This window comes from Rhineura floridana, chromosome 1, assembly GCF_030035675.1.
Source record: "Rhineura floridana isolate rRhiFlo1 chromosome 1, rRhiFlo1.hap2, whole genome shotgun sequence".
NCBI lineage: Eukaryota > Metazoa > Chordata > Lepidosauria > Squamata > Rhineuridae > Rhineura > Rhineura floridana.
The window spans coordinates 138881941-138906204 of record NC_084480.1 but is presented as its reverse complement, the minus strand read 5'-3'; the positions used below and the strand labels follow the sequence as shown (position 1 = coordinate 138906204).

The 24264-nt window shown below is 41.5% G+C and overlaps 1 protein-coding gene across 2 annotated transcripts in view; it reads right to left on the bottom strand.

Moving 5' to 3' along the window:
- Window positions 1-5038: 5038 nt before the first annotated feature.
- Window positions 5039-24264, bottom strand: part of FNTA (farnesyltransferase, CAAX box, alpha) — a 23732-nt gene continuing 4506 nt past the window's right edge. For both annotated transcript variants that reach the window (XM_061633755.1, XM_061633745.1), the window contains 7 exons: window positions 22889-23003; window positions 20551-20655; window positions 17770-17896; window positions 16302-16450; window positions 15677-15739; window positions 12480-12651; window positions 5039-5775 (listed from right to left, as the gene is read on the bottom strand). In XM_061633755.1, coding sequence (XP_061489739.1) covers window positions 5644-5775; window positions 12480-12651; window positions 15677-15739; window positions 16302-16450; window positions 17770-17896; window positions 20551-20655; window positions 22889-23003 — 863 coding nt within the window. In that variant the 3' untranslated portion in view covers window positions 5039-5643. The remainder of the gene's footprint in view (window positions 5776-12479; window positions 12652-15676; window positions 15740-16301; window positions 16451-17769; window positions 17897-20550; window positions 20656-22888; window positions 23004-24264) is intronic.

Below are 24264 nucleotides of genomic sequence, written 5' to 3'. Positions count from 1 at the left end.
AATACAATAAAAACATATAACATATAACAGTAAACGATCAGAAATCAGTTACAACAAAAAGAAATCAATAACTTAAGTTAAAAATGCATTGGGAAAGAGGAAGGTTTTAACCTGGCACCGAAAGTACAACAGTGTCGGCGCCATGCGCACCTCCTCGGGGAGACTGTTCCACAGTTCGGGGGCCACCACTGAGAAGGCCCTAGATCTTGTCATCACCCTCCGGGCCTCCCTATGAGTCGGAACCCGGAGGAGGGCCTTCGTAGCAGAATGTAGCGAACGGGCGGGTTCGTAGCGGGAGAGGCGTTCCGACAGATAGCGTGGTCCCGTGCCGTATAAGGCTTTATAGGTTAATACCAACACTTTGAATCTGGCCCGGAAGCATACTGGTAGCCAGTGCAAGCGTGCCAGAACAGGTGTTATATGCTCGGACCGCTTGGTCCTTGTCAGCAATCTGGCGGCCGCATTTTGCACTAGCTGCAGCTTCCGAACTGTCTTCAAAGGCAGCCCAACGTAGAGCGCATTGCAGTAATCCAAACGCGAGGTTACCAGAGCATGTACCACCGATGTAAGGTCCTCCTGACTCAGATTAGTGTCCTAATTATTTTTTAGGAGAACCCACAGACCTTGGTATAATGTCTCAGGTCTTTACTAAGTTCAGAGCTGGTTTGCTGCAGGACTGGCTCCTGAAGGTGGCATTTGCCAGTGCTGCAAAACAGGCAATGAGCTCACTTCTGCAACAGCACCACTATTCCCACTTTTCATGGGGACACTCAAGAGGGTCAGGAGCATCATAAGATAATGATTGATTTGTCTGCCCTACCACTTTCAGGGGGACTCGTTGAAGGAGTCATAGCCATGGGCCCCCAAAATCCTAGAGGTACCACTGGTTTACTGGTGCACTAGGATGCTGCACTGATGCCTCCCCTCAGTTCTCTTACCTGGAGCAACACACCCAACTCCTTTTTGTGTGTGCAACGTCTTTGTTGCAGTTCTTCCTGTTGGATGAGAGGACTACATAATGTACTTCCACCTAATGAATTCATGCCAGAGGAGTGATTTGAACCACTGGCTCATACTTAAGCCACTGCACTACAACAGCTCACATAACAGCAAAGTCCCTAATTCAGTTACATCTATACAAACATTGCACTGAATTAGGATAGAATAGTTGATGGCCTGCAGGCTCCATCTGGCACTCTAGGTTTCTCGGATGCCTGCCTGGCATCAGGTAGCCTCATTCTCAATAATACTAGCTAATTGTATTATGCTGCATCTCAACTGCTTTCTTCCATTCAAAGAAAGGGCTCTTCCTCTTCTTTGCAATATTGACAGAGGCTTTGGCAGATCCCTCTTATTATAGGAATTGACATACAGGTGTGCAAAATTGATGGTGGGTGCAAGTATACTGATGCTTAAGATAACGTCTTAAAATCATTTTTGTTAAGCTGCAACCCTCCATGTGTGGTAGCATTGGAAACACATCAGAGAACCTATATTCCCTTACCTGAATCAGGGAGATAAATGATACAGTACTGTCAAATTGGCAAGCATTCTTAAAACACATTTGGCTACCACCAAATTTCACACACATTAGTGTCACTTTCTCTTGGCAACATATCTCCAAAATGTTGCATGGAGATATTCATAAATTGCATATTCATAAATGCATGTAGGTGCCTGTTAAATCCATATCAGAATTTTAGGCTATTTTGTCGTTGCTAAAGTCTAGGACAGGCAACACTTTATACATGCAAAGGCATAACTCCCTGTCCCTGCCTTGTTCACACTTTAGAGGTGCAATCCACATCCTCTTGAATTAAATTATCTAACTTTGGTTGACTTTGTTTGCATTCTGCATCCTACAGGAGATAAAGATAAGAGAGAGGAACAAAAACTAAATTAGAAGATATAGGAAACTCTACAATTAAGGATGGTGATAGACATCATCTGTCAGCCCAGCAGCCACATAAATGTGTCAGCTTACATATTTTGTAGAGATCTTTAAATTCTGATTTTCTTGGGTGGTGAGTGACACCCAACAGCTCAATAGTGAATAACCTGTTTTTCTTAACCTATGTGCCACTCAAAGCCTCCAGTTCTGAATGTTGCCCTGCTCCTTTCCTAGAGGAGGCCTGAAACAGTCAACTCCAAAGGCCTTAGAAAAGGCGTGGTTAACCTGAGGCCCTCCAGATGTTGCTGGACTACAATCACCACAATCTCTGACCACTGGCCTTGGTGGCTGGGACTGATGAGAGTTGGGAGCCCAACATCTCAAAGGGCCACAGGTTCCCCATGAGGAAACATGCAGGGGTGGGGGAAGAGATACAAATTACATCCTACCAAGTTTGTCTCTTGTCCCTATTAATAAGTGGTGGCAGCAACTGGCTGCTCTGGGGCAAAATTTCAACAGGAATTTCATCTACATCAATCATGTATATTTGCTTAGGTGTAAAGGTCAGAAGCAGCACAGGGCTGTCACTGTAAATAGCATCTCATGTTAAGTTTAGAGTAGGTTACATAGCTATAGGGGGTTTTTTTGGTTGACAACATACTAGTGTCCTCTTTTAATGCAGAGTATTTCCCCCAAATCACACCAGAGGCAGTCAAGAATGTGGAGTAGGGGCACTGAAGTGCACATTTTCACATGAAAACACAAATTAAGTTGTAGTACACATTACAGTGGGGCAGGTGAGAGCTCAGCACTCTGAGCTTCCTATAGCTTCCTTTTGTTAAGTTGCAGAACTCAAGATAAAATTGCTCCTAAGAGACCCAAGTCAAAAAAGCTCCAAACATCCCTGTTTTCCCAAGCTAGAATCCTGTATCACCAGGATGAGGCTAGAAAAATGGCTCGTGCTGTAATCCAGAAGAAAGATTTCTCTCTAGCCAGTGGTCTTCTTCACTCAAGAGTGGTTATAATGTACGGGAGTGGGGATGGAACCAAAACTGGGAGTTGTATCCAACAACTCCTCGTTAGTGGACTTCTGCCTGCACAACAGAACTTCATTTCCTCTTCCCACCCACCCCAAAATCTGTTATGGGTTCCCCCCCAACTCTCCAGAGCAGATGGGGGGACACAGGGAAAGGGGAGGGAGTCCCATTGTGCAGGTGCAAATCCTTGTGCTAACAGGACAACTTTGTTGGATACAACATTGGGTATTTTCTTATGGAGGTACACTGCAAACTCAGAGTCCATTTGGAGCCTAATTTTTGTTTCCAGCAGAGGAACATGTCTGAGTGATCTATTTTAACATGATTCAGAATTTCTGTAAAATTCTAGATGTTGAGGTACTTTTAGAAAATAATTCAAAGCTGCTTATACTGAGAACAGTGAAAACTCTGCGCTACTACCAGAATCAAAATATTTAAAAGCAGGAATTCGTTAAAGCAACACAGCAGCCTGAAACCCCTCTGAACAGGTCTCATACACCTTTTAAAATATGTAAGCTAAGATCTGCTAGATCCGGTTCACATATGCATCACCAGATTCCTTTATTCTTCACAACTGGCAGTTGAATGTGTGAAATGACTCTACTGAAAAGCATTGTTTTGGTGTACAAAGCCCTATACAGCTCGGGACCAGGATACCTGAAAGACCGTCTTACCCCTTATATATACCCAGTCAATCACTGCGCACTGCAGGTGAGCGCCTCCTGGAGATACCATCTTATCAGGAGGTTCGTTCTGCACAATATAGGAAACGGACCTTTAGTGTGGTGGCACCTACCCTGTGGAATTCCCTCCTTTTGAATATTAGGCAGGCACCATCTCTGTTATCTTTTTGGCGCCTATTGAAGACTTTCCTCTTTCAACAAGCCTTTTAAGTTGAGACCTTATCCCAGTCTGCATCTGTGTTAGAATTGCTTTTAATATGTTTTCTTTAATAATATGTTTTTAACCCTTTTTTAAAAAAAATGTTTTTTTTAGTGCTTTATTTATTTATTGACTTCCAATTTGTCATAGATCAGCTATACAAATATAATACAGATCAAACCTGTCCCTTGATACATTACAAAATCACTTTCCTCCATGAACTATCTTAATTATTTTGATTAATCCTCAAATCCCATTATCATCATTTCATTTTGATCTTTCCACAAAAAGTCCAAGAAAAAATGTTTTTAAAGCTTTTTTAAAAATGTTTTTAAAGTTGTTTTGTTTTAATGTATTTTAAGGTCTTTTTATGATGCTTTAAAGAGTTTTTAGCATTTCTGTTTGCCGCCCTGGGCTCCTGCTGGGAGGAAGGGCAGGATATAAATCAAATAAATAAATAAATAATTGTTTCAAGAAGATGAAAAAAAATCTGTGGTGAATAATCTGTGAAGGCTAATTCACACATGCAAGTGACCATTTGATGTTATAGTGATGAATATGCATGTGTGAAATATGCTGTACACCGCCCTGGGAGCTTATTGCTATAGGGCGGTCTAAAAATGTAATAAAATAAATAAATAAAATAAATAAAAGAGCACTCTAGATGGAGATGATATCAAAGCCAAAATAGACTCTCCATGTCAGCAATGTCAAACTCAAAATGGATTGGGCGGCCAAATTCACCACTCAGAAGTTCCCCTAGGCCACATTTTCAGTTGTTCACATTAACCCATTGATTCTACTTCCTTTAGCTACTGCCATTCTAGTTTTCAATATTTAAAGAATGAACAAACAGGTATTATGCATTCATGCATTTGCCTTGCTGTGTCCTTGCAAGCATTCCCACCCAAAATAAACTAGTTTGGAAAATAGAAGAAAAGACTAATCAATGGCTTTGAAGAACGTCAAAGGTCATTTGATATATAGGCATAAAGGTGTTTCAATAAATTTTTGTGTGTGAGAACCTGTGGCCCTCCACATGTTGCTGGACTACAACTCTTATTATCCCTGACCAGGGTTCATGCAGGCTAGGGCAGATGGGAGGGCCACAGGTTCCTCACCCCTGATGTAAATGTTATAGAAGTCACACTAAACCCTTAATAGTCCTGAGTCCTGTTTTGACATCCTCGCTCTAGATTTTTTAAAAAAATCCAAAACACACATGAAATCACTGTACAGGTTCTATACGTTTTATTACAAATTACTGATGCAATTAGCTGGATACAATGAAAACACAAGTCAGTGTTGCATAGCTGCTCCAATATACAACTGCATTCCTTCCTTACAGTAACTAAAATTAAGTTACTCTGTATATCTTCTGTACAGAAGGACTCTGCAATCCAACTCAAATACATCCAGAATCTTACATGCGCTTGCTTTATGAGAACAGGGACCACTTTGTGGAGGCCAAGGCTGGGAACCAATTTGGGGCATTAAAATCACTAGTACAGCATTATTCACATAATATGAAAACAATTCCTTTATTTGGTACAATTCAAGTAATTGCTGTCTTTAAATGCACAGTGCTTTGGACCACCCCACAGTTAATGTGTATAGCAGCAGTAACCATGGGTCAGTTTGTTATGCAGAGTGCTTTGCACTCCTTGCGTGGTTAGAAGCAATACGTCTATAGTAATATATAATCACAACGTATTTTGGGAAGAAGGTGGGGAACACCACTCTGTTTAATTGCCTGTCTAGCTCTCTCCGCTCTCAAGAGTTCCTGTAGTTCACCCAGAGCTGAATGCCATGTTCTTTCCCCCTTACATGAAGTTACTGATGATCATTTTCAGTTGGCACGTTCTGCTTATCACATGGACTATGTTTAATCTTAAGGGATCTTCCAATGTATCTCCAGTATTCCTTCCGGATTATGTCTTTTTCTTTAGCCAGGATTTCACATAGCTATAAAAAGGAGAATTACAAATTAAGAAACTGCATAGTTATACTCGTTTTGTTTATTATATGGCACCCTCAATGTTCATGGTGTCTTACCAAGTAATGTAAACAGAAAGGCAATTCCCAGCCCTGAGGAATTTACAATAGACTGGGAGACAGCATTGGGTAGAGTAACTGGAAGAACAGCAGAGTCATTCTGCCAGAAGAAATTATGTCAGCAAGGAAATGGATACAAAGGTACCTTTGATTGAGTCAGACCAGGGGGTCCATCTAGCCCAGCCTCCCCAACCTGGGTGCCCTCAAGATGTTTTGGATTACAACCTCTGTCAGCTCCAGCCAGCACTATTTTCTATTTCTCAGCAGTGAGTGGAATCTGAACCAAAGATTTTTAAGGACTAATTCTACAGCAACTTTTTAAAAGCCTCTGATTTTATTTATAAAAATGTTTATATATATAATATATATATTATTGATTGATTGTGTTTGTATACCGCCCCATAGCCAAAGCCCTCTGGGCGGTTTACAGTAACTAAGGGCGGTTTACAGTATACCATCTTTTGGCCCTAAAAAGGACGAAATCCTCTACAGTAATATCTCTGGGGAACACTCATAAGTTCATTTAGAAAGGCTGCAGCAGCAGACATGTTTGGTATTGACCTCTAGTTAAAATAAACATTACTGGCAAGAGAGAGCCAGTAAATAGGGTAATTGAATTCACTCTCGATTCTCCAGCAGTAAATACACAACAACCCCCCAATTTCCATCTCGCTCCACGTTAACTGAATTCACATCTCCTGAAATCAGTCTGTGAAATAAAGGTGAGGAACCTATGGCCCTCCAGATGTTGTGGACTACATCTTTCTCAGGTCCAGCCAGCAAGGTCAATGGTTAGGGATGATTGGAGTTGTAGTCCAGCTATATTGGAAGAGCCACAAGCTCCCCAACCCTACTCTGAAACCTCTTAAGGTAGAGTGCCAGCACGGTATAATGGATAGAGCGCTGGATGGGCCAGGCAACCTGGGGTCAAATCCCTAGGCTGACAAAGGGGAAACTCGCTGGATGGCTTTGAGCAAGTAATTGTCTCTCAACATAATCTGCCTCACAGAACAGTTGAGAGATAAACCTTATTTAATTTGCCCTAAAGAAAGTCAGGACAGAAATCAGATTTAAAAAATTAAATAAAAAATGGACCAGATAATAGAATTATGCCATTTAGCTACATAAGCAAAGCCATCCCACACATTATGCAGAATGAAGTAGTAGAACATCAGATTGCAGTGGGCAGGATCACACTTCTGAAAGCCCCATCAAAGATATTTTTTTAAAAAGATTCCCTGCATGTAGAGAGAATTATCAAGGAGAAATACTTGCTGTAGCCCTCTTCCTGATAAGTTTAACCTTCCCCCAGTATTTGATACCTGAAAGTCTCCAGGCAACTTAAGCGACTAATAAATCAATAATAATAATATAAACCTCAAGGAAGTTTAATTGTATTTTATAAGAGAAGTCAGTAGGTGGGTGTGTTCACCCTGTTCACCAACACTGTGTTTTGTGGTGTGTACTCTACACATTCAGAAGCCAATGACTTACCAGTTTTGTTGAAGAACAACTTAAGTTTTTATGAATATTTCTAGTCGTTTTTAAGCATTTCTATTTCCCATACTCCTAAATAATTTAGAATACTTTTCTAGAAGAAAGAAATGAACCTCAAGGTGTGGCAAAGGACAACAATTTCGATGGCATGAAGACATGAAAGTCAGTAGAGCTAAACAAAAGGAACATAGTAGGATTTACTTTATACCCCAACACTTAACATGGGCCAGGGTACAAAGTTACCCCAATGGGAAAAACCAGTGTTGCTTTATTGGACAGTCTGCACATGGGTTGTTGGGTTTTTTTGCTTAGGAATGAAATGGTTAACAGTAATTCATCTTCCTTTGGGAATATCATGCACCAGACTGTGTCATATCATGCACCAGGCTATGTCCTAAAATGGCAAAGCCGAGAGAGCTACCGAGGTTTCAAGTTATTGCAAGAGAAGTGCATCTGGGGTAAGCAATTCCCTCTGACAGAAAGGAGAAAGATTAGTATATGCAGGGAGTTTTTACATGGGTAGAGCGTTCAAAAACAACATACACAAACACCAATCCCATCGAATGCAGTCTGAAGTAGGGTAGTTCACAATTCTGCCACCTCATTCTGTATACAGTCTTTGGCATTTACCCTTAAGTGCCATACACAACATCAAAGACGCATTAGAATGTGCAACTGAAATCACCACATTCTTCCGATATATCCTATCTACGTTTCCTTTCTCTTCCTCTGTTGTCACCCTTTTGCCTGTTTCTAGATTGTAAGCACCATTGGGTATGGACCTGATCTTTCACTGTTTGTACACGAATAACACAGAACAACAGTTTAATAATTAAAACATATATTTTGGAGTGCAAAATAAGTTGGTACAGAGCTTTATCAGCACATGAAAAAAGGTTTTCCTCATCTCAAAGCAGAATACTCTCTTCAGATAATTTGGCAGCTCAATCTAGCTTTTAAGATTTGGCAAAGCAACTGAAATATACAAAGTTCTAACTCTTCTGCATAGCAGGATATAATACAAGCTCAATTCTCTTAATGGACACTAAATAAATATAGCTTTCCAATCTTCTCAGTCTACTTCTTTTAGTCAACAGAAGACTGTGCCTTCCTTGATGTACCATAAGCGAGAGCCAAGGCTCAAAAAAATCAATTACCAAGCTAATTACTATAGGTGGTATTCAAATATTAGCCCTTCTCAGAGTAGACCCATTGAAGTTAGTGGATTTGCTTATCTTAGGTTCATCAATTTCAGTGGGTCTACTCTGAGAAGGACTTGGTTGAATACTATTCTAAGAGTGCTGAATCTACGCAAGAAGGCAAGCTGATGGATATTGACTGGCTAGAAGCTCCTGACAATAATGTACAAGTTCTGAGAATATACTATACATTTAATGAGAATCTGATACTACCTTAAGTGGCATATAGGGAAAGAGACAGAATTGATACACAAATGAAAAGCCTGTGAGCAGAAGATAATGCATTTTCATTGTAGCTGAGATTAAACAGGTAAGAGCCTGAAAATCAGCAATAGTGACAGCAGCTGTTGTTGTTATGTGCCTCCAAGTCCACTACGACTTATGGCGACCCTACGTGTCAGTGACCTCCAAGAGCATCTGTCATGAACCACCTTGTTCAGATCTTGTAAGTTCAGGTCTGTGGCTTCCTTTATGGAATCAATCCATCTCTTGTTTGGCCTTCCTCTTTTTCTACTCCCTTCTCTTTTTGCCAGCATTATTGTATTTTCTAGTGAATCATGTCTTCTCATTATGTGTACAAAGTATGATAATCTCAGTTTCATCATTTTAGCTTCTAATGGTAGTGCTGGTTTAATTTGTTCTAACACCCAATTATTAGACTTTTTTGCGGTCCATGGTATCCACAAAGCTCTCCTCCAACACATTTCAAATGAGTTGACCTTTCTCTTATCCACTTTTTTCACTGTCCAACTTTCACATCCATACATAGATATCGGGAATACCACGGTCGGAATGATCCCGACTTTAGTGTTCAGTGATACATCTTTGCATTTGAGGACCTTTTCTAGTTCTCTCATAGCTGCCCTCCCCAGTCCTAGCCGCCTTCTGATTTCTTCACTATTGTCTCCATTTTGGTTAATGACTGTGCCAAGGTATTGATCATCCTTGACAAGTTCAATGTCCTCATTTTCAACTGTAAAGTTACATAAATCTTCTCTTGTCATTTCATCAGCATTTGTTTCAAATCATTACTGGTTTCTGCTAGTAGTGTGGTATCGTCTGCATATCTTAAATTGCTGATATTTCTCCCTCTAATTTTCACACCTCCTTCATCTTGGTCCAATCCCACTTCCCGTATGATATGTTCTGCATATAGGTTAAACAAATAGGGTGATAAAATACACCCCTGTCTCACAACCTTTCCGATGGGGAACCAGTCAGTTTCTCCATATTCTGTCCTTACAGTAGCCTCTTGTCCAGTGTATAGGTTGTGCATCGGGACAATCAGATGCTGTGGCACACCCATTTCTTTTAAAGCATTCCATAGTTTTTCATGATCTACAAAGTCAAAGGCTTTGCTGTAATCTATAAAGTACAGGGTGATTTTCTTCTGAAATGCCTTGCTCCATTCTATTATCCAACATATGTCTGCGATATGATCTCTGGTGCCTCTTCCCTTTCTAAATCCAGCTTGGACATCTGGCATTTCTCGCTCCATATATGGTAAGAGCCTTTGTTGCAGAATCTTGAGGATTACTTTACTTGCATGGGATATTAAGGCAATAGTTTGATAATTACTGCATTCTCTAGGATTCCCTTTCTTTGAAATTGGGATATATATGGAACGCTTCCAGTCTGTGGGCCATTGTTTAGTTTTCCGTATTTGTTGACAAATTTTTGTCAAAATTTGGACAGATTCAGTCTCAGTAGCTTGTAGCAACTCTATTGGTATGCCGTCTATTCCTGGTGATTTGTTTCTTCCAAGTATTTTAAGAGCAGCTTTCACTTCACATTCTAAAATTTCTGGTGCTTCATCATACAGTTCGTCCATGAATGAATCTGTCATCCTTGCATCTCTTTTATAGAGTTCTTCAGTGTATTGCTTTCATCTTCCTTTTATTTCATCTCGGTCAGTCAGTGTGTTCCCTTGTTGATTATTCAACATCCCTACTCTTCGTTTAAATTTCCCTTTCATTTCTCTATTATTTTGGAATAGGGCTCTTGTTCTTCCCTTTTTGTTGTCCTCTTCTATTTCTATACAATAACTATTGTAATAGTTCTCTTTGTCCCTAAGTACTAGTCATTGTATTGTTGCATTTAGGGTTCTGACCATGTTTCTATCTCCTTTTGCTTTTGCTTTCCTTCTCCCTTAAACCATTTTAAGAGTTTCTTCAGTCACCCACTGAGGTCTTTCTCTCTTTTTAACTAGAGGTAATGTCTTTTTGCATTCTTCCCTGATCATGTCTCTGATTTCGTTCCATAGTTCTTGTGGTTCTCTGTCAACTAAGTTTAAGGCCTCAAACCTGTCCCTTATTTGATCTTTATATTCTTCTGGGATGTTATTTAAATTGTATTTTGGCATTATGATTGCTTTGTTGGTCTTCTTTAGCTTTACTCTGATTTTCGATATGACCAGTTCATGATCTGTACCACAGTCTGCTCCTGATCTTGTTTTCGCAGAAAGTATGGAACTTCTCAATCTTCTCCTACTGATTATATAATCAATTTGATTCCTATATTGACCATTTGGTGATGTCCACGTGTAGAGTCATCTTTTCGGTTGCTCAAAAAATGTGTTTGCAAGAAACAAATTATTGGCTTCACAGAATTCAATAAGACTTTCTCCTGCTTCGTTTCTGTCTCCTAAGCCCCATTTCCCCACAATTCCTAGTTCTTTTCTGTTCCCTACTTTTGCATTCTAGTCCCCTATAATTATCAGCACATCTTGTTTTGGTGTGTGATCAATTTTTTTCTGTACTTCTGCATAAAATCTTTCCTATTCCTCTTTTTCTGCGTTTGCTGTTGGAGCATACACTTGGATGATGGTTATGTTAAAGGTTTCCCGTTTAATCTCATTGATATCACTCGCTCAGACCTTGCGTTGTAGCTCCTTCTGCTACATCACTTCCCACTATTAAAGCAACCCCGTTTCTTCTTGATTTCTCATTTCCTGCATAAAAGATTTTGTAGTTGCCTGATTGAAAATGTCCCATTCCCGTCCATTTTAATTCACTCACACCAAGTATTGTAATGTTAATACGTTCCATTTCTTGCTTGACAGTTTCTAACTTTCCCTGGTTTATGCTTCTCACATTCCATGTTCCTATTGTGTGCATCGTACAACTCCGGACTCTCCTTTCGCATTTGTGCGCATCAGCCTCTGGGCTTCCTTTCCGCTTTGACCCAGCTGCGTCATTAGTCACAGCACTACTTGTCCTTGTCCTTTGTTCTTCCCCAGTAGCTTGGTGAGTGCCTTCTGACCTGGGGGTCTCATCTTCCAGCACTATCTCGTGTTGCATTTTGGATACTCTGTTCATAGGGTTTCCATGGTAAGAGGTATTCAGAGGTGGTTTACCATTGCCTTCCTCTGAGTTTGGATGCATGTTAGTCTGGTGTCTTAGCTTTGACCATTCCACCTTGGGTGCCCCTGCTAGGAGTCTAGACTCTTGGTCTAGACTCCTGATGGTATTGCTCTCAGCTTCTTCAACACTCTCAAACCCCCTCAAACCCCTTCAACACTCTCAAACCCCCGTTAAGGTGTGCATCCTAGAGGGGGGTTACAGCAGCTATATAGCATATAAACATCACTGCATTTTAAACAAATATTTCCCTCAAAATTGTAACTCCCAGATTGAACTGCGTGGCACAGTAGTAGTTTGCTGCATTTCTCCCTATATACAATTCTGCAAAAACGAGTAAGTTAACTCTCTGTGATTTGTTAATTTAGAAGTCACTATTCTTTCCTTAAATTTGTTTGCTGGAACAAATTTGGTGCAATCACATTCAGACAGACCTTTTCCCCATTTCTGAGATTAAATTCCACAGGAGAACAGAGAAAGATACGAGTTAACCATCTGTTTGTTGTTACTAGACTATTAAAAGGATAAGAGGCAAGCTAATCAACTATTTAAAACTAACCTCTAATGCTTTGTTGAGAGTTGCTTCCTTGTTTTCACACTCGTTTTCCAGCATGTCTTCATAAATGTCCACCAAGAAGGCAATCAGGTAAGGGGAACTGTGACTTGGCTGCAATTCCAGCAACTGCTCTAAGAGGTTTGGGTATTTTGAAAGGCCATGATCCTGCAGAATCCTGAAATAAAATGTCACTGTGAGCATCACACTTCATTTGTATACAATCACCATATGATTTGCTGTACATTTACTAGCCCAACATTTCCTACAAAACTTAGAAATCTTCTAAGTGCCTATATAAAGTGGTAAGTGAGCAACCACAAATCATCATGGGACACAAATGCAATCAAATATCATTAACCTGCAACCCATCTCAACTGGAATAAAAAATCAGTGCTGGATATTCAGAGTACAAGGGCAAAGATCCCTACCTCCCGCCCCCAAATATAGCTATGATGCAATTACATAAGGAAATGTGGAAAAACCCAAAAAAGGAAACAAGGCAGAGAAGAACATCTCAGCACGCAGAGGAGTATCTGGCAATTTGCTCCGCACCGAAGTCTAATCCATGGCAAGGGAATCTGTGACTCTCCAGCTGTTGTGGGACCCCACCTCCCATCATCTCTGACCATTGGCCACACTGACTGAGGTTGATGGGCCTGGAGTGCAACAACATCTGGAGTGCCACAGGATCCCCAACCTGGCCCAAATTATACATTTCACATGAGTAGTCCAGATCCTGTACAATTTTCAGTTGTGTGCAACTAACATACATACATGCTCATCGAAATATCAAAAGTAGTTTTACATTTCTTGATGGTCTCGCACCATCTCTCTCCCCTGTGGCAATGCCTCTCAAGAAGCAGCTCCTCCTTATAAAGGACTCAGGCAGGGGGTGGGGCAGGGCAACCATGTGGTACACCTCAGCCAAGACAACTAGGTGTGTTAAGGAGAGAACTCTGACAGGACCCCTGTGGTTATTCATGATGTCAGAGATGTGGCTCAAAAACCCCTTTGCCAATGGCTTTTGTGGGACTGCCTCATTGGGCTGAGCCGATGTTGGTCACCTAGCCACTTCTGAACTCAAAATAAGGCCCCTGTTAAAAACAACAACAGTCCAGTCTCCATTGCCCAGTTCTCCTGGCAGTTGCTACAGCTGTCCAAGCTTCTTTTCAGTCTCCCAACTGATCCAAAGCTACAGGGCTAAACATTCGTGAAATCATCTCCATGGAGCCAAGGGTGGGGCATTTGTCCGGCAAAAATAATACCTGGTTGATTTGACAAGTCAAATATTTAAACCACTTGTTATACCAATTACAAAAAACAAACAGCCAGCCAACTGACCCCTGCCTGCACGGCATGGGAGAAGATCCCAGAAGCTAGCTGCAGAACTCTTCCCATCTACCACAGGCTCTCAGCCAGGCACACATTATACTGGAGCACACTGCAATGCACCTAGCTATTATCTTGAATAAGATGCCCTTTTGCAAATCACAAGGAAGCTATGCAGCAGTCTCCCCCTCTCCAGGGCCTTGGTGCTCACCTACTCCTACAAAGAGCATCAGGGTTCTAGAGACAAGCAGTGCTGCTGCATACCTCTGTGAGGCAGAGAATAACCTCTCCAAGAGAACAACCAGCAACCCAGAAAGTAATGGTTGCTTTTGGGGGGGGGGGGGGAGGATCACATTTCAAGCCACCTGATATTGTGCAACAATGAAATTGCACCCACCTTGCAACAGTGTCAAACCAACCATGCAACATGATTAACTCAGAAGGGAATCCCAGAAAGTTCAGTGGGGCTCACTCCCAAGTAAATATGCACACACCTGCAGTCTGAGGCAATTTCCAAGCCCAATTCAAAGCACTGACCATTTGCCTTTCATGCCCTGGGTGGCTTAAGACCTGAATATTTGAAGGACCATCTTCTCCCACATGATTCTGCCCACCTACTCAGGTCATCAGAAAAGTGCCTTCTCCATGTCACAGTCCCTTCAGGGGGTTATGCTTGGTGAGTATACAGGAGGGTGACTTCTGTGTAGTGACATTCGGGCTCTGAAACTCCCTGTCGTGGGGATCTGACTGGCCTCCTCCCAGATGACATCTGGATGCCAAGTATAAACTTTACTTCAACAAGACTATAGACTTGTTTCCTGGTCTCCGAAACAGTTCTATTTTCTCTTGGCTTTATGGTATGCTTTTATTGTAGCCTGTTTTTTTAACTATGCCAATTGCAAGCCACCTTGGGCATTGCTCTATGCACAGAAAGATGGGATGTAAAGGGCTTAAATAAATAATAAAATGAAAGATAAATATGAAAACTACATTCAGGAGACTCAACAACCGTTCTTCTAGTCTTTTAACCCTGAATGCCGGGGCAGACCCAATAGTTACAAGTTTTTAATTTCAAAATCTGAACACAACCACATCCACATCAGTATCTCCTTCCTCTTCAATTTGACTTTGAAGGCACTGCATCATCTGCCATTTTCTTTCCTAATCTTTGACTGCAACGTAAGGCCACAAGGCCTCCACTGCAGGGAAGCCGTTTCTGGTATATGAATGGACAAGTGCCCAAAATGACTAACTTCACTCTGCATGTGCAACAGCATCTGAAGCACTCAAAGAACTTCCACCACTCTAGCACTGCAGGAAAGACAGAGCCCTTTAGCAAAATAAAGCTGCAAGCCATTTCGTGACTGCATTCCATGCTGTTTTGGGACTTAACATCCTCTGTTTGCGCTGCAGTGTGCTATTCCCACAAGAATTGGCAGCAGTAAATCCTCTGGAAAAGCTTTTTACAAACTTTAGATTTACAAAATATTCAGGGTTTGTGTACACCATTGCTAAAAAAAATGAAAATTCTGCAACCAAAAAAGTGTACTATTCTGCACTGTATATCAATTAGGCAAAATGAACAGATTTGCATTATGTTTCCTTGTGCATAATTTCTTTCTGGTCATGGGGGAGGGCAAGGCACTTGAAGCTCCACTCCCAACCACAGAAAATCATATTCAGCAACCTCACTGGCTTCTATGGTTTCAGTAAGCACTGTCCACATACTTTGACAAGTCTTTGCAGTCAAAGGGGCTAGACATTTGTTTTTAAAATGAAAGCAAAAACTCTCAGAAAGCTGGATCTTGTACCTATTAGCACATTCTGCACTTTAGCAGATACACAGAACACACAGAGCCACTATATCTCACCCTTTCAAATAGTTCCAAGCGCTTTCATTATGAGGCACCATCTTGATCATTTCTAGGGTATACCTGAAAAAGAAACCAGTATTTGATAAAGTAGAGTAGAAATGCAATCAAAGCAGTTCCAAACAGCAGAGAGCAAGCTGGCTGGCCAGATACCATAGAACATTTTTATGTCCCCTATTTCTTCTCTAATAAACAATATTCTACAAGGAAAAAATGCTCCCTAAATAGATTCTTTTTTAAAAAATAAGTGGGGTGCATCTAAAGCTAGTACAAAAAAAATAATTCAGAAGACATAAAGAGGTTCAATATGTTTCAATCTTTATTAAAATAAAATTTAAGGGCATTGCTTTTTTATGTCTTTATCTCAGCCTTCACCAACCTGGGGATTCATTATGGGAATTGTGGTCCCCAACTTCTGGAGGACATCAGATTAATTGGTGAAGGCTGCCTTATCTAACAACAAAATTGAAGATATTAAAACAAACAAAAAACAATGCAATATATACATACACACACAAGCAGCAGCACCCAGGTTAGCCAGGCAGTCACCTGATCCAGGATGCAACCCTCTGCCTGTGACAAGTGTAAACGACATAAGAGAAAGTCAAGTATTAATTTTACTTACTGGACTTCTCTCTCTAGAACAGCTGGATCATTGTAACCAGTTGTGTTTGAAATTACAAAGTATCTTTGGTTCCAGACAGAATTGTTTCTGACATCTTCTTTCAATAGCTGTTCAACATATTCCAATTCATCATCCCACAGTTTAAATTCCTAAAAAAACCACACACACACACAAATAATGTGGACATGTCAAAAGAGGAAATACATTTGGAACATTGCCTCATTTCCACACGTAACTGCAACTGAAGCAACTTAAGAGTCAGTCAGCATAAATTCCAAGATGAAAATAACGTCTGGATAACAAGCCAGTCTTTTGTAAGAGAAAATACACATGAGAGGAACAACAATATGAACATGGAACAGCATCTTGGATACCATGCATAGGAGAATGTGTCATGAGAGTGGATTAATTACTTGACCTAGGTTTAGTTATTTTACTGCATTAATAATCTGTATACATAAAAGGTAGTTCCCAACTTTCTGTCATACTCTAGCATGACCAAGAAACTGAACCCAGAATTCAGGAGCACAGATGGTGTCCAAGGGCACCTCTTTGCTTTCTTAGCAGGTTGGTAAATGGTTGCCATTCATTCCTATGGGAGAAAAGTAAAGCAGTACAACTGGGGATGACATTGCAGAGGGGGCTGTCCCGTTCAGAGTGGGATCCACGAGGCTGAGACGCAGGTGTAATTAATTCTTGTTTTATTAGAGTAATAGATACATCAAAAGCAGTACGTTTCATAGAGAGCACTAAACTAACTCACTAGAATTCCCTAGCTGCACTCTAGACATGCTCTGCAACGTATAAAGTTGACTCAGCAGCTCCTCCCCAGGTTTAAGTAGGGAAAGTCCTTGATCTTAATCTCTGACTCCTTCTCAAGTCCTGCCTCTGACCCGTACGTTTCTCACGACGATGAGCGCAGGGTGACGGGGGGTGGGCGAGCGCTGGGTGACAGGGGGCGGGAGTCCAATGTCTCGTCCAAAAGGGCCTCGGCAACAAGCTCGATGTCAGGGGGAGGTTGCTCTCCTGGTGCCTCCCGAGAATCGCTAGGCAGAGGGGGAGGGACCGCGCCCTCCGGAGCAACTTCCAACGGCTCCTCGTCTTGGTCTGGGGGTGGGGCACATGCTTCTTCAAAGAGCGCGCCATCCGTGGGAACTGACCCTGGCTCCAACTCACTCCCACATCCCCTATGCTGCGGAGACTCCTGGATCTATCGCTCCTTCTGACAGCTGGGGACCCTGAACTCATGCCTTTCCCCTTCCTGGCCCCCGCGGAGGAGCTGCGGCCCAACAGGGGCAAAACCTGCCTTCCACCCACCAGAATGAGTGGTGGTCTGACCCTTACTGAAAGCGATTCCATAGTAGGTTGCACTCCCTAGGGTAATTTGCAATCTACAAGCCCTCCCTCAAAACACATCCCACTCAGGATATCAATGGGCATTTTGCTACTCAGAGCAACATCAAAATACCTGAATGACCCACTGCCTATGCTGCCATGCATGGTAGTTCTTGGCATCCTGGTTAAGAATGTCTGCTATAAATTCAAGTTCTTGGGATGGATCCTTCAGCCATTCCACCAACACTCGTCTGTGGTGCCTAAACATCAAGAAATCCTTATTTAAACCAAAATAAAACAAAACCCAGCATCCAATCAGTGTCTGTTTACTGTTTTTTTTTTAAAATTAAAATGCCATCCTATAAGGGTAATAGGTATTTGTATTAGAAAGCAAAAGAGCTCAACAGACCAGCACTTGAAGAACAAGTGCAACACATCGTTATGTTTGCGTGTTTCTCATCTTCTACTATGGGTTAATTCGATATAAGTTGCATCAATCAATCACACCGCTTGGCAATCCTCCACTGAAAGTGTGAGTTGCACCCATTGAAAAATATTGCCATTTTGAGTTTATACTAGGCAGGAAAAAAGTTCTCCTTGCAGTGATTAATCTGCAATAGCTCATTTGCATGCACGAGTTTATTATTTGACGCCACAGGCGCCATGCGAGTGATGTACATGCATGTGTGAATCAGCCATGTTTTCTATGCACAATATTAGTGAGCAATTCTTCTTCTTAAGCGTATCAGAGCCGCACACAATCCCTCCCACTGATGCAACACCCCAATACATGCTCTCCTGGTAAGGTATATCAGGAAAACCGATGTAGGCCTGCATACAGCTTTCCTGTTAGTAAACGGTTTTCAGGCAGTTTACTACAGCCAGGTAGCAGTGCCCCATTGGCCAAGTACAGGAAGATGCTATAGCTTTAACAGTGTGAACTGCTGCAGTTCTACCACTGGAGTAAAGCAGCCTCATTTACTTAGGCTGCCCTCCTGAGTTCAAGTTATTGTTGGACAGTTAACAGAAGAAATGCACAGACTGTTGTGCTGAATTGAGCAAGGAAGGGAAGCAGATTGAGGAAGTAGAGGCAAGATCAGCCTGCCGTACACACCAAGGATAACTAAAGAGGGACAAAGACAGGCATGAAAATAGATTTGCCTAGTACACATTGTACCCAGGTGGCCAGGCAGGGAAGTTTACAAAAGTAAAGTTAGTTAGTTATGCCATTAGCATAGGTGAGCAGACAGTAATTTTCATAGACAATTTTTTTGCTGGTCCGACTGGCAAGACTTAATATAAGGCTATTACCTTCACTTTTGCAAATCAAATATTAATGTAAATACCTAATTATTGTTCTTTCATTAATATGTTCTAATTTTTTTCTTTTTAAACAAAAAGTGGGGGGTTCTAAGTCTGCAGTCTTATACACACACTTAACTAGGAACAGTCCCACTGAAATCAGTGGGGCTTGTTTCCTTATAGACATACAGGTTTGCACTGTTGCAGCATTAGTCATGTGTATGGAATAGTAAACTTCTGGATGAATTAATGTTCAGGTTAAAGGATTTATTCTCAGACATGCAACCCATCCCTGGAAATTACATAGTGAATGCTCTTCAGAGCGGACAGGATAGGCTGCATAAAGAATATGTGCAGCTGCAGCAGCAGCAGCGCCAGAAAGGGGGCTACAATTTTTAAGCTGATCTTCTCATGGTTAGATTTCAGGCTAGGAGTTTTCACACTCTAAACCAGGCCAAGAGTCTTCATAAACCTTTCTGTTAAAACAAACATTTTCAGGTCATATGAAACAAAGCTTTCTAGGGATATGTTAAGCCAGCAGGTGCAATGTTCACAAAAGACTCCCTTTACATTTGAAACTTTTATGTCAGTGATGCATTACAACAGTGGTAGAGAACCTCTGGCCTGCCAGGCCTCTCCATCTGGCCTGTGAGACTGTTCGGACCAAGCTTTGTCAAACTTAGTGCACAGGGGATGCAATGCATCCCCCTGATTTGCACATACAAGATTGAGTACAGTAGAACAAAGCCATTCACACACATGATATAAGGTGGCACAAGCACATAAATGATACAGGGGTAAACCATGCAGCAACATTGCAGCGGTTGGGCCACTGAACTGGTGCTTGTGGATCCTGCATAACAACATATTTACTTGTGCTGTACAGGCATACCCCGCTTAACATCGCTTCACTTAACGTCACCTCGCTCTAACGTACACGCTCCATACGCCACCATACCCCGCTTAACGTACATGTGCTTCGCAATTACAGACACTTAATGGCATGATGCTGCTGCCATCTAGTGGCGATTGCAGTGCAGTACATGCATAGATAATTGCTTCACTTTAAGTACATTTTCACTTTACATACACGCTCCAGTCCCATTGCGTATGTTAAAGCGGGGTATGCCTGTATCTTATTACTGAGCAGACATCAGTCCTGTATTTTGTATAATTGCGGGTGTCCCCCACTCCCATGCCAAATATCTTTAGCTTGCTGAACTTGACCTTGTTGCTGTAATATATTAATACATCATTGTAATTCTTCTTACATGATATACAAATAATGATAGACAAAACAGCTTCATTCTTTTTCCCTTTTTCATTCTGCTGTCCTTTGTGCATGTTTGCAAACACTCCTACCTTCTTGTTGTTTTTTTATAATTAATTAATTAAATAATTGGAGTATTTCTCCAAAATTTATTATGCATGTCAGTGTTGTCACATAAACAAAATCCGCCTCATCTTAAAACATTCTTGCTGTATACAACAGTCTCCATGTAACAATCCTGCACAGACTCTAATTCATAAAAGACGACGAACAAGACCAAGGCAAGTGTTTTTTTTTCCACAAGGGAAATAACTTTTCTTATCAAAAGAAGCCAAATTTTACCAGACTTGATAATTCTTTGGCTGATCTTCAATGATCGCTGTGATATAACTGAGTTCCTCATGTAGATCTTTGTTCAAGGACTGCAGAAGAACCCGGCGGAAATGCCTGCAGAACAAGTAAAACACAATCTGATATTGGGCTTTGTTGTTTCTTTTTCTTTTGTACTAATGTAGAATAAAAGCTATTACTGCCAATAATTCAGAATTGGTCAAGAGAAAGTAACAAACAAAGCAATAATTCTGATTGGGCAATGGATTTGTCCTTGGGAAACCAACTGTGTTACATAGTGAGGTTAAAATAAAAATCCCTTGCCAAACATTTGAGAGCCGGTCCTACTCCATGGCTGAACAGCATTACTGCTGGTACAATGCCTGCATCACATACCCACTTTGTCCTGCAAATTAAATAGCATGCAATCAAATGAGCAGAGTCAACACCATACAATATGAGAGACAAATGATACAACCCAGAAAAGGATCTGTGTGTATAGGGTCTGTTCATCTTCACTGGGACATCAGCACATTTAAAACTTTTTACTCATCATTCAGCAGGATGAAATAAAGACTAGGTATGACAAAATATTCAATTTGAAAAGACTGGAGGCAACATGTTCTGGAGAAGCTTATTTCTACAGTGGTCCACAAATATCAGTCTGGCTTACTAGCCAGACCCCTATTTGTCCTTGCTCCCAAGCTTCCCAAAAGCCCAAGTCCTCTGGCATGCACAAAAAGCAAGGAGAGGAAGGGTTTTCTCTGATTTACACTGTGAGATGATGGCAGCAAGGATGGCAGAAGCTGCTCCTGCTGCTTCTTCCCTTCTGCAACCTGAAAACAAACTCAGCCTCAACCCAAGTCCTCCATCAAACGCAGAGCCATTAGAAGAGAGGCTGAGACTTCTCTCACTTGCAGGAAACTTGGGATATGATATAAGAGACAGCAGGTGGGGTGCACAAGTGACAGAAATCCCTACCATTCTTCCAAGGCCCCTGTGTTTGTCAGAGGGCACAAGGAAGAGGCGGAGCCTTCACTCATTTGACCAGAGGGCACAAGGAAGAGGCGGAGCCTTCACTCATTTGACCAGAGGGCACAAGGAAGAGGCGGAGCCTTCACTCATTTGACCAGAGGGCACAAGGAAGAGGCAGAGCCTTCGCTTGTTCTCATGGAGGTTTGAAGAAGAGAAGAAACGGCAGTTTTTCACCTTACCCAAACCTCTGCCTAGATTCAGCACGGCTCTGCCTGTCCTTTGAATCCTCTGACATGAACAGAAGGTTCAGGGGAGAAAAACAGGCTTTTCTTTCACTTGCAACACTAGAACTTTCTTCTCTTTTCTGAACTGCCATGGAAGATAGTGTGTCAAATGCTGCTAGGAGTCCTCCTTACCAGAGGGCTAAAGACACTAAGCTCTGGCAACTGCAGCTGGGAATACTTGCATTTGTTTTAAATGTTATATTCTGCTTTACTAGCCCCCTTAGGCTCTCAAAGCAGCTTATATCCAAAATCATATTTCACGACAATAAAATCAAACATAAAAAAGCTTTAAAGCAGGTTTGAAACTCACACAAGCTATACACCGCTTTAAAATCAGCTTTACTGTCCCTCTAAAACAAGGTGATTTTCTAACGTCTCTGAAGGCTCAGAGAGAGTCAGCCAACCTGGTCTCCCTGGGATGGGAGATCAAAGGCGCAGCCCCCCAAAAAGCTCTTTATCTTACTGTCATTATTCATATCTCAACATACAAAGACACACAAAAGAGTTCCTCTTTAGCAGAATGATAGACCTAAGGAGGAATACACAAGAGGATGTGCTCCTTCAGATGGCCGACTATTCAGGGATTTAAAGGTGAACATTTTGAACTGGGCCAAGAAACAAATCTGCAACCATTAACCAGTGAGGACAGATATTGTATGGCCCTCCCAGCTTGCTCCACAGGAGAATCTAGCTATTACATTTTGGATCAGCTATAGTTTCCGGGCATATTTTCAACCGACAGCCAAATTTAGATGTTATTGCAGTAATTCAACTAGAGGTTACATCTCATGCATTATGGCAGTCAAGTCTCTTACGAGTGGTATACGAGTCTCATGTGAGCAGTAGTTTTCTGCAAGGAAATGGTCTAATCATTCATTTTGCAACAAGGCCTGGAGAGGTTAACATCTTTAACTCAGTTTCACCACTGTTTTCTTGTACTTAATGAAGGCGCTTTTATGAAGCTATTCAGAAAAAAGCCTCCCAAATATTAAAGATATCACACAAACACAAAAAGAGAAATTCAGACTATTTCTTCTATTCCCCCCCTCATTTTAAGAATAAATGAAAAAATACTCTTCATCTCTACATACCACACAGTGTAGTTTGCGGCATTAAGATCAATGGCATCCCCAGTTAAGTTGAAAGCTCTTTCGCTCCTTTCATCGCGTTGCAGAACAGCTCGGAAATAATCGTATACATCTTTAACTAGAGAGAAAAAAACCTGCATTATATCAAATTACTCTTTGTCCTTCCTTCTTGGTTATAAGAAGCCAAATGCCCATCTAGTCCAGCATGCTGTTCTCAGAGTGGCCAATCCGATGCCTATAAGAGGCCCACAAGCAGGGCATGAGCCCAACAGCACTTTTCCCGCTGGTGATCCCCAGCAACTGGTGTTTAGAGGCATAACACCCCCAATATCAAAGATTGTACACAGCCATCACACCTAGCAATTGTTGACAGTCTCATCCTCCTTGGAGGACAGAGATGTTCTGACCTCTGTCTAAAACTCTGCTGCCAAAATCATTCACATCTCTGATGACTTGGATGCTAGATGGGCCTTCTTCAAATCCCTAAACTGGCTCCCCATTCAGCACAAACTACTTGTGTCCTTTTATGTTTTCTACAGCTTTGCCCCACCCTTTCCCTGACCTTATTTCCTGCCATGTCCCTGCCTGGGACCTTCCCTTCTTCAACTCTGGCACCCTATGCTATCTCAAAGTCCACTGCTTTCTTCATCAACTCTGCCCATTCTCCCTTGTTGCTCCTTTTTTCACAGAACATCAACACGGGGCTTTTTTGCCACCTTCCTCTCCCTTCCTTTAAACCCCCCTCAAAATGGCTTTACCCTTTAATTTGCATTCTCAACTGAAATTAACCCACTGCATTTGCTCACGTCTATCCTATGTTAACTTTGCCTCTTCTCCTCCTCTTTTTCCTTTGCCTCTCTTACTGTTGAAACTTGGACTGTAAGCTCCAAGTGAGAGGAAACCGGTCTCCTTTTTGGCTCACTGAAGACACAGTAACCTCGGAAGGCACCTGAAACTGGAATAACCTTTTGCTGCTTCCATCTGTATAGCAAATAGAAAAGTTCATAGACATAGCTAGCTTTTGCTTGTTGAAACAGCAGAATGAACTAATATGAGTGCTGTTGATTTGTCTGCATCTAGGTTATCTACTTTTAAAAAAACCCTGACATCATTCATTTCTATTCATCTATTGCCTCCCAAAGGAGCCCAGGGCAGCCAAACAACACTGACTGAGGTTTAAACGTGTACTCCAGCTTTTCATACACATGTAGCTTTAATACTAGCTTTCTAACAAGCAGGTAAGGTTATAAACAATCTTCAACCCCGCCTTACTGCTAAAAACAAGTGTAGTTTTAATCCCACACCCTCTTCCATGTCCTGAATCATCCCAATTGCCTTTCTGTCAGCTCCATCTCTGATTTCCATAAAGGCAATAATAT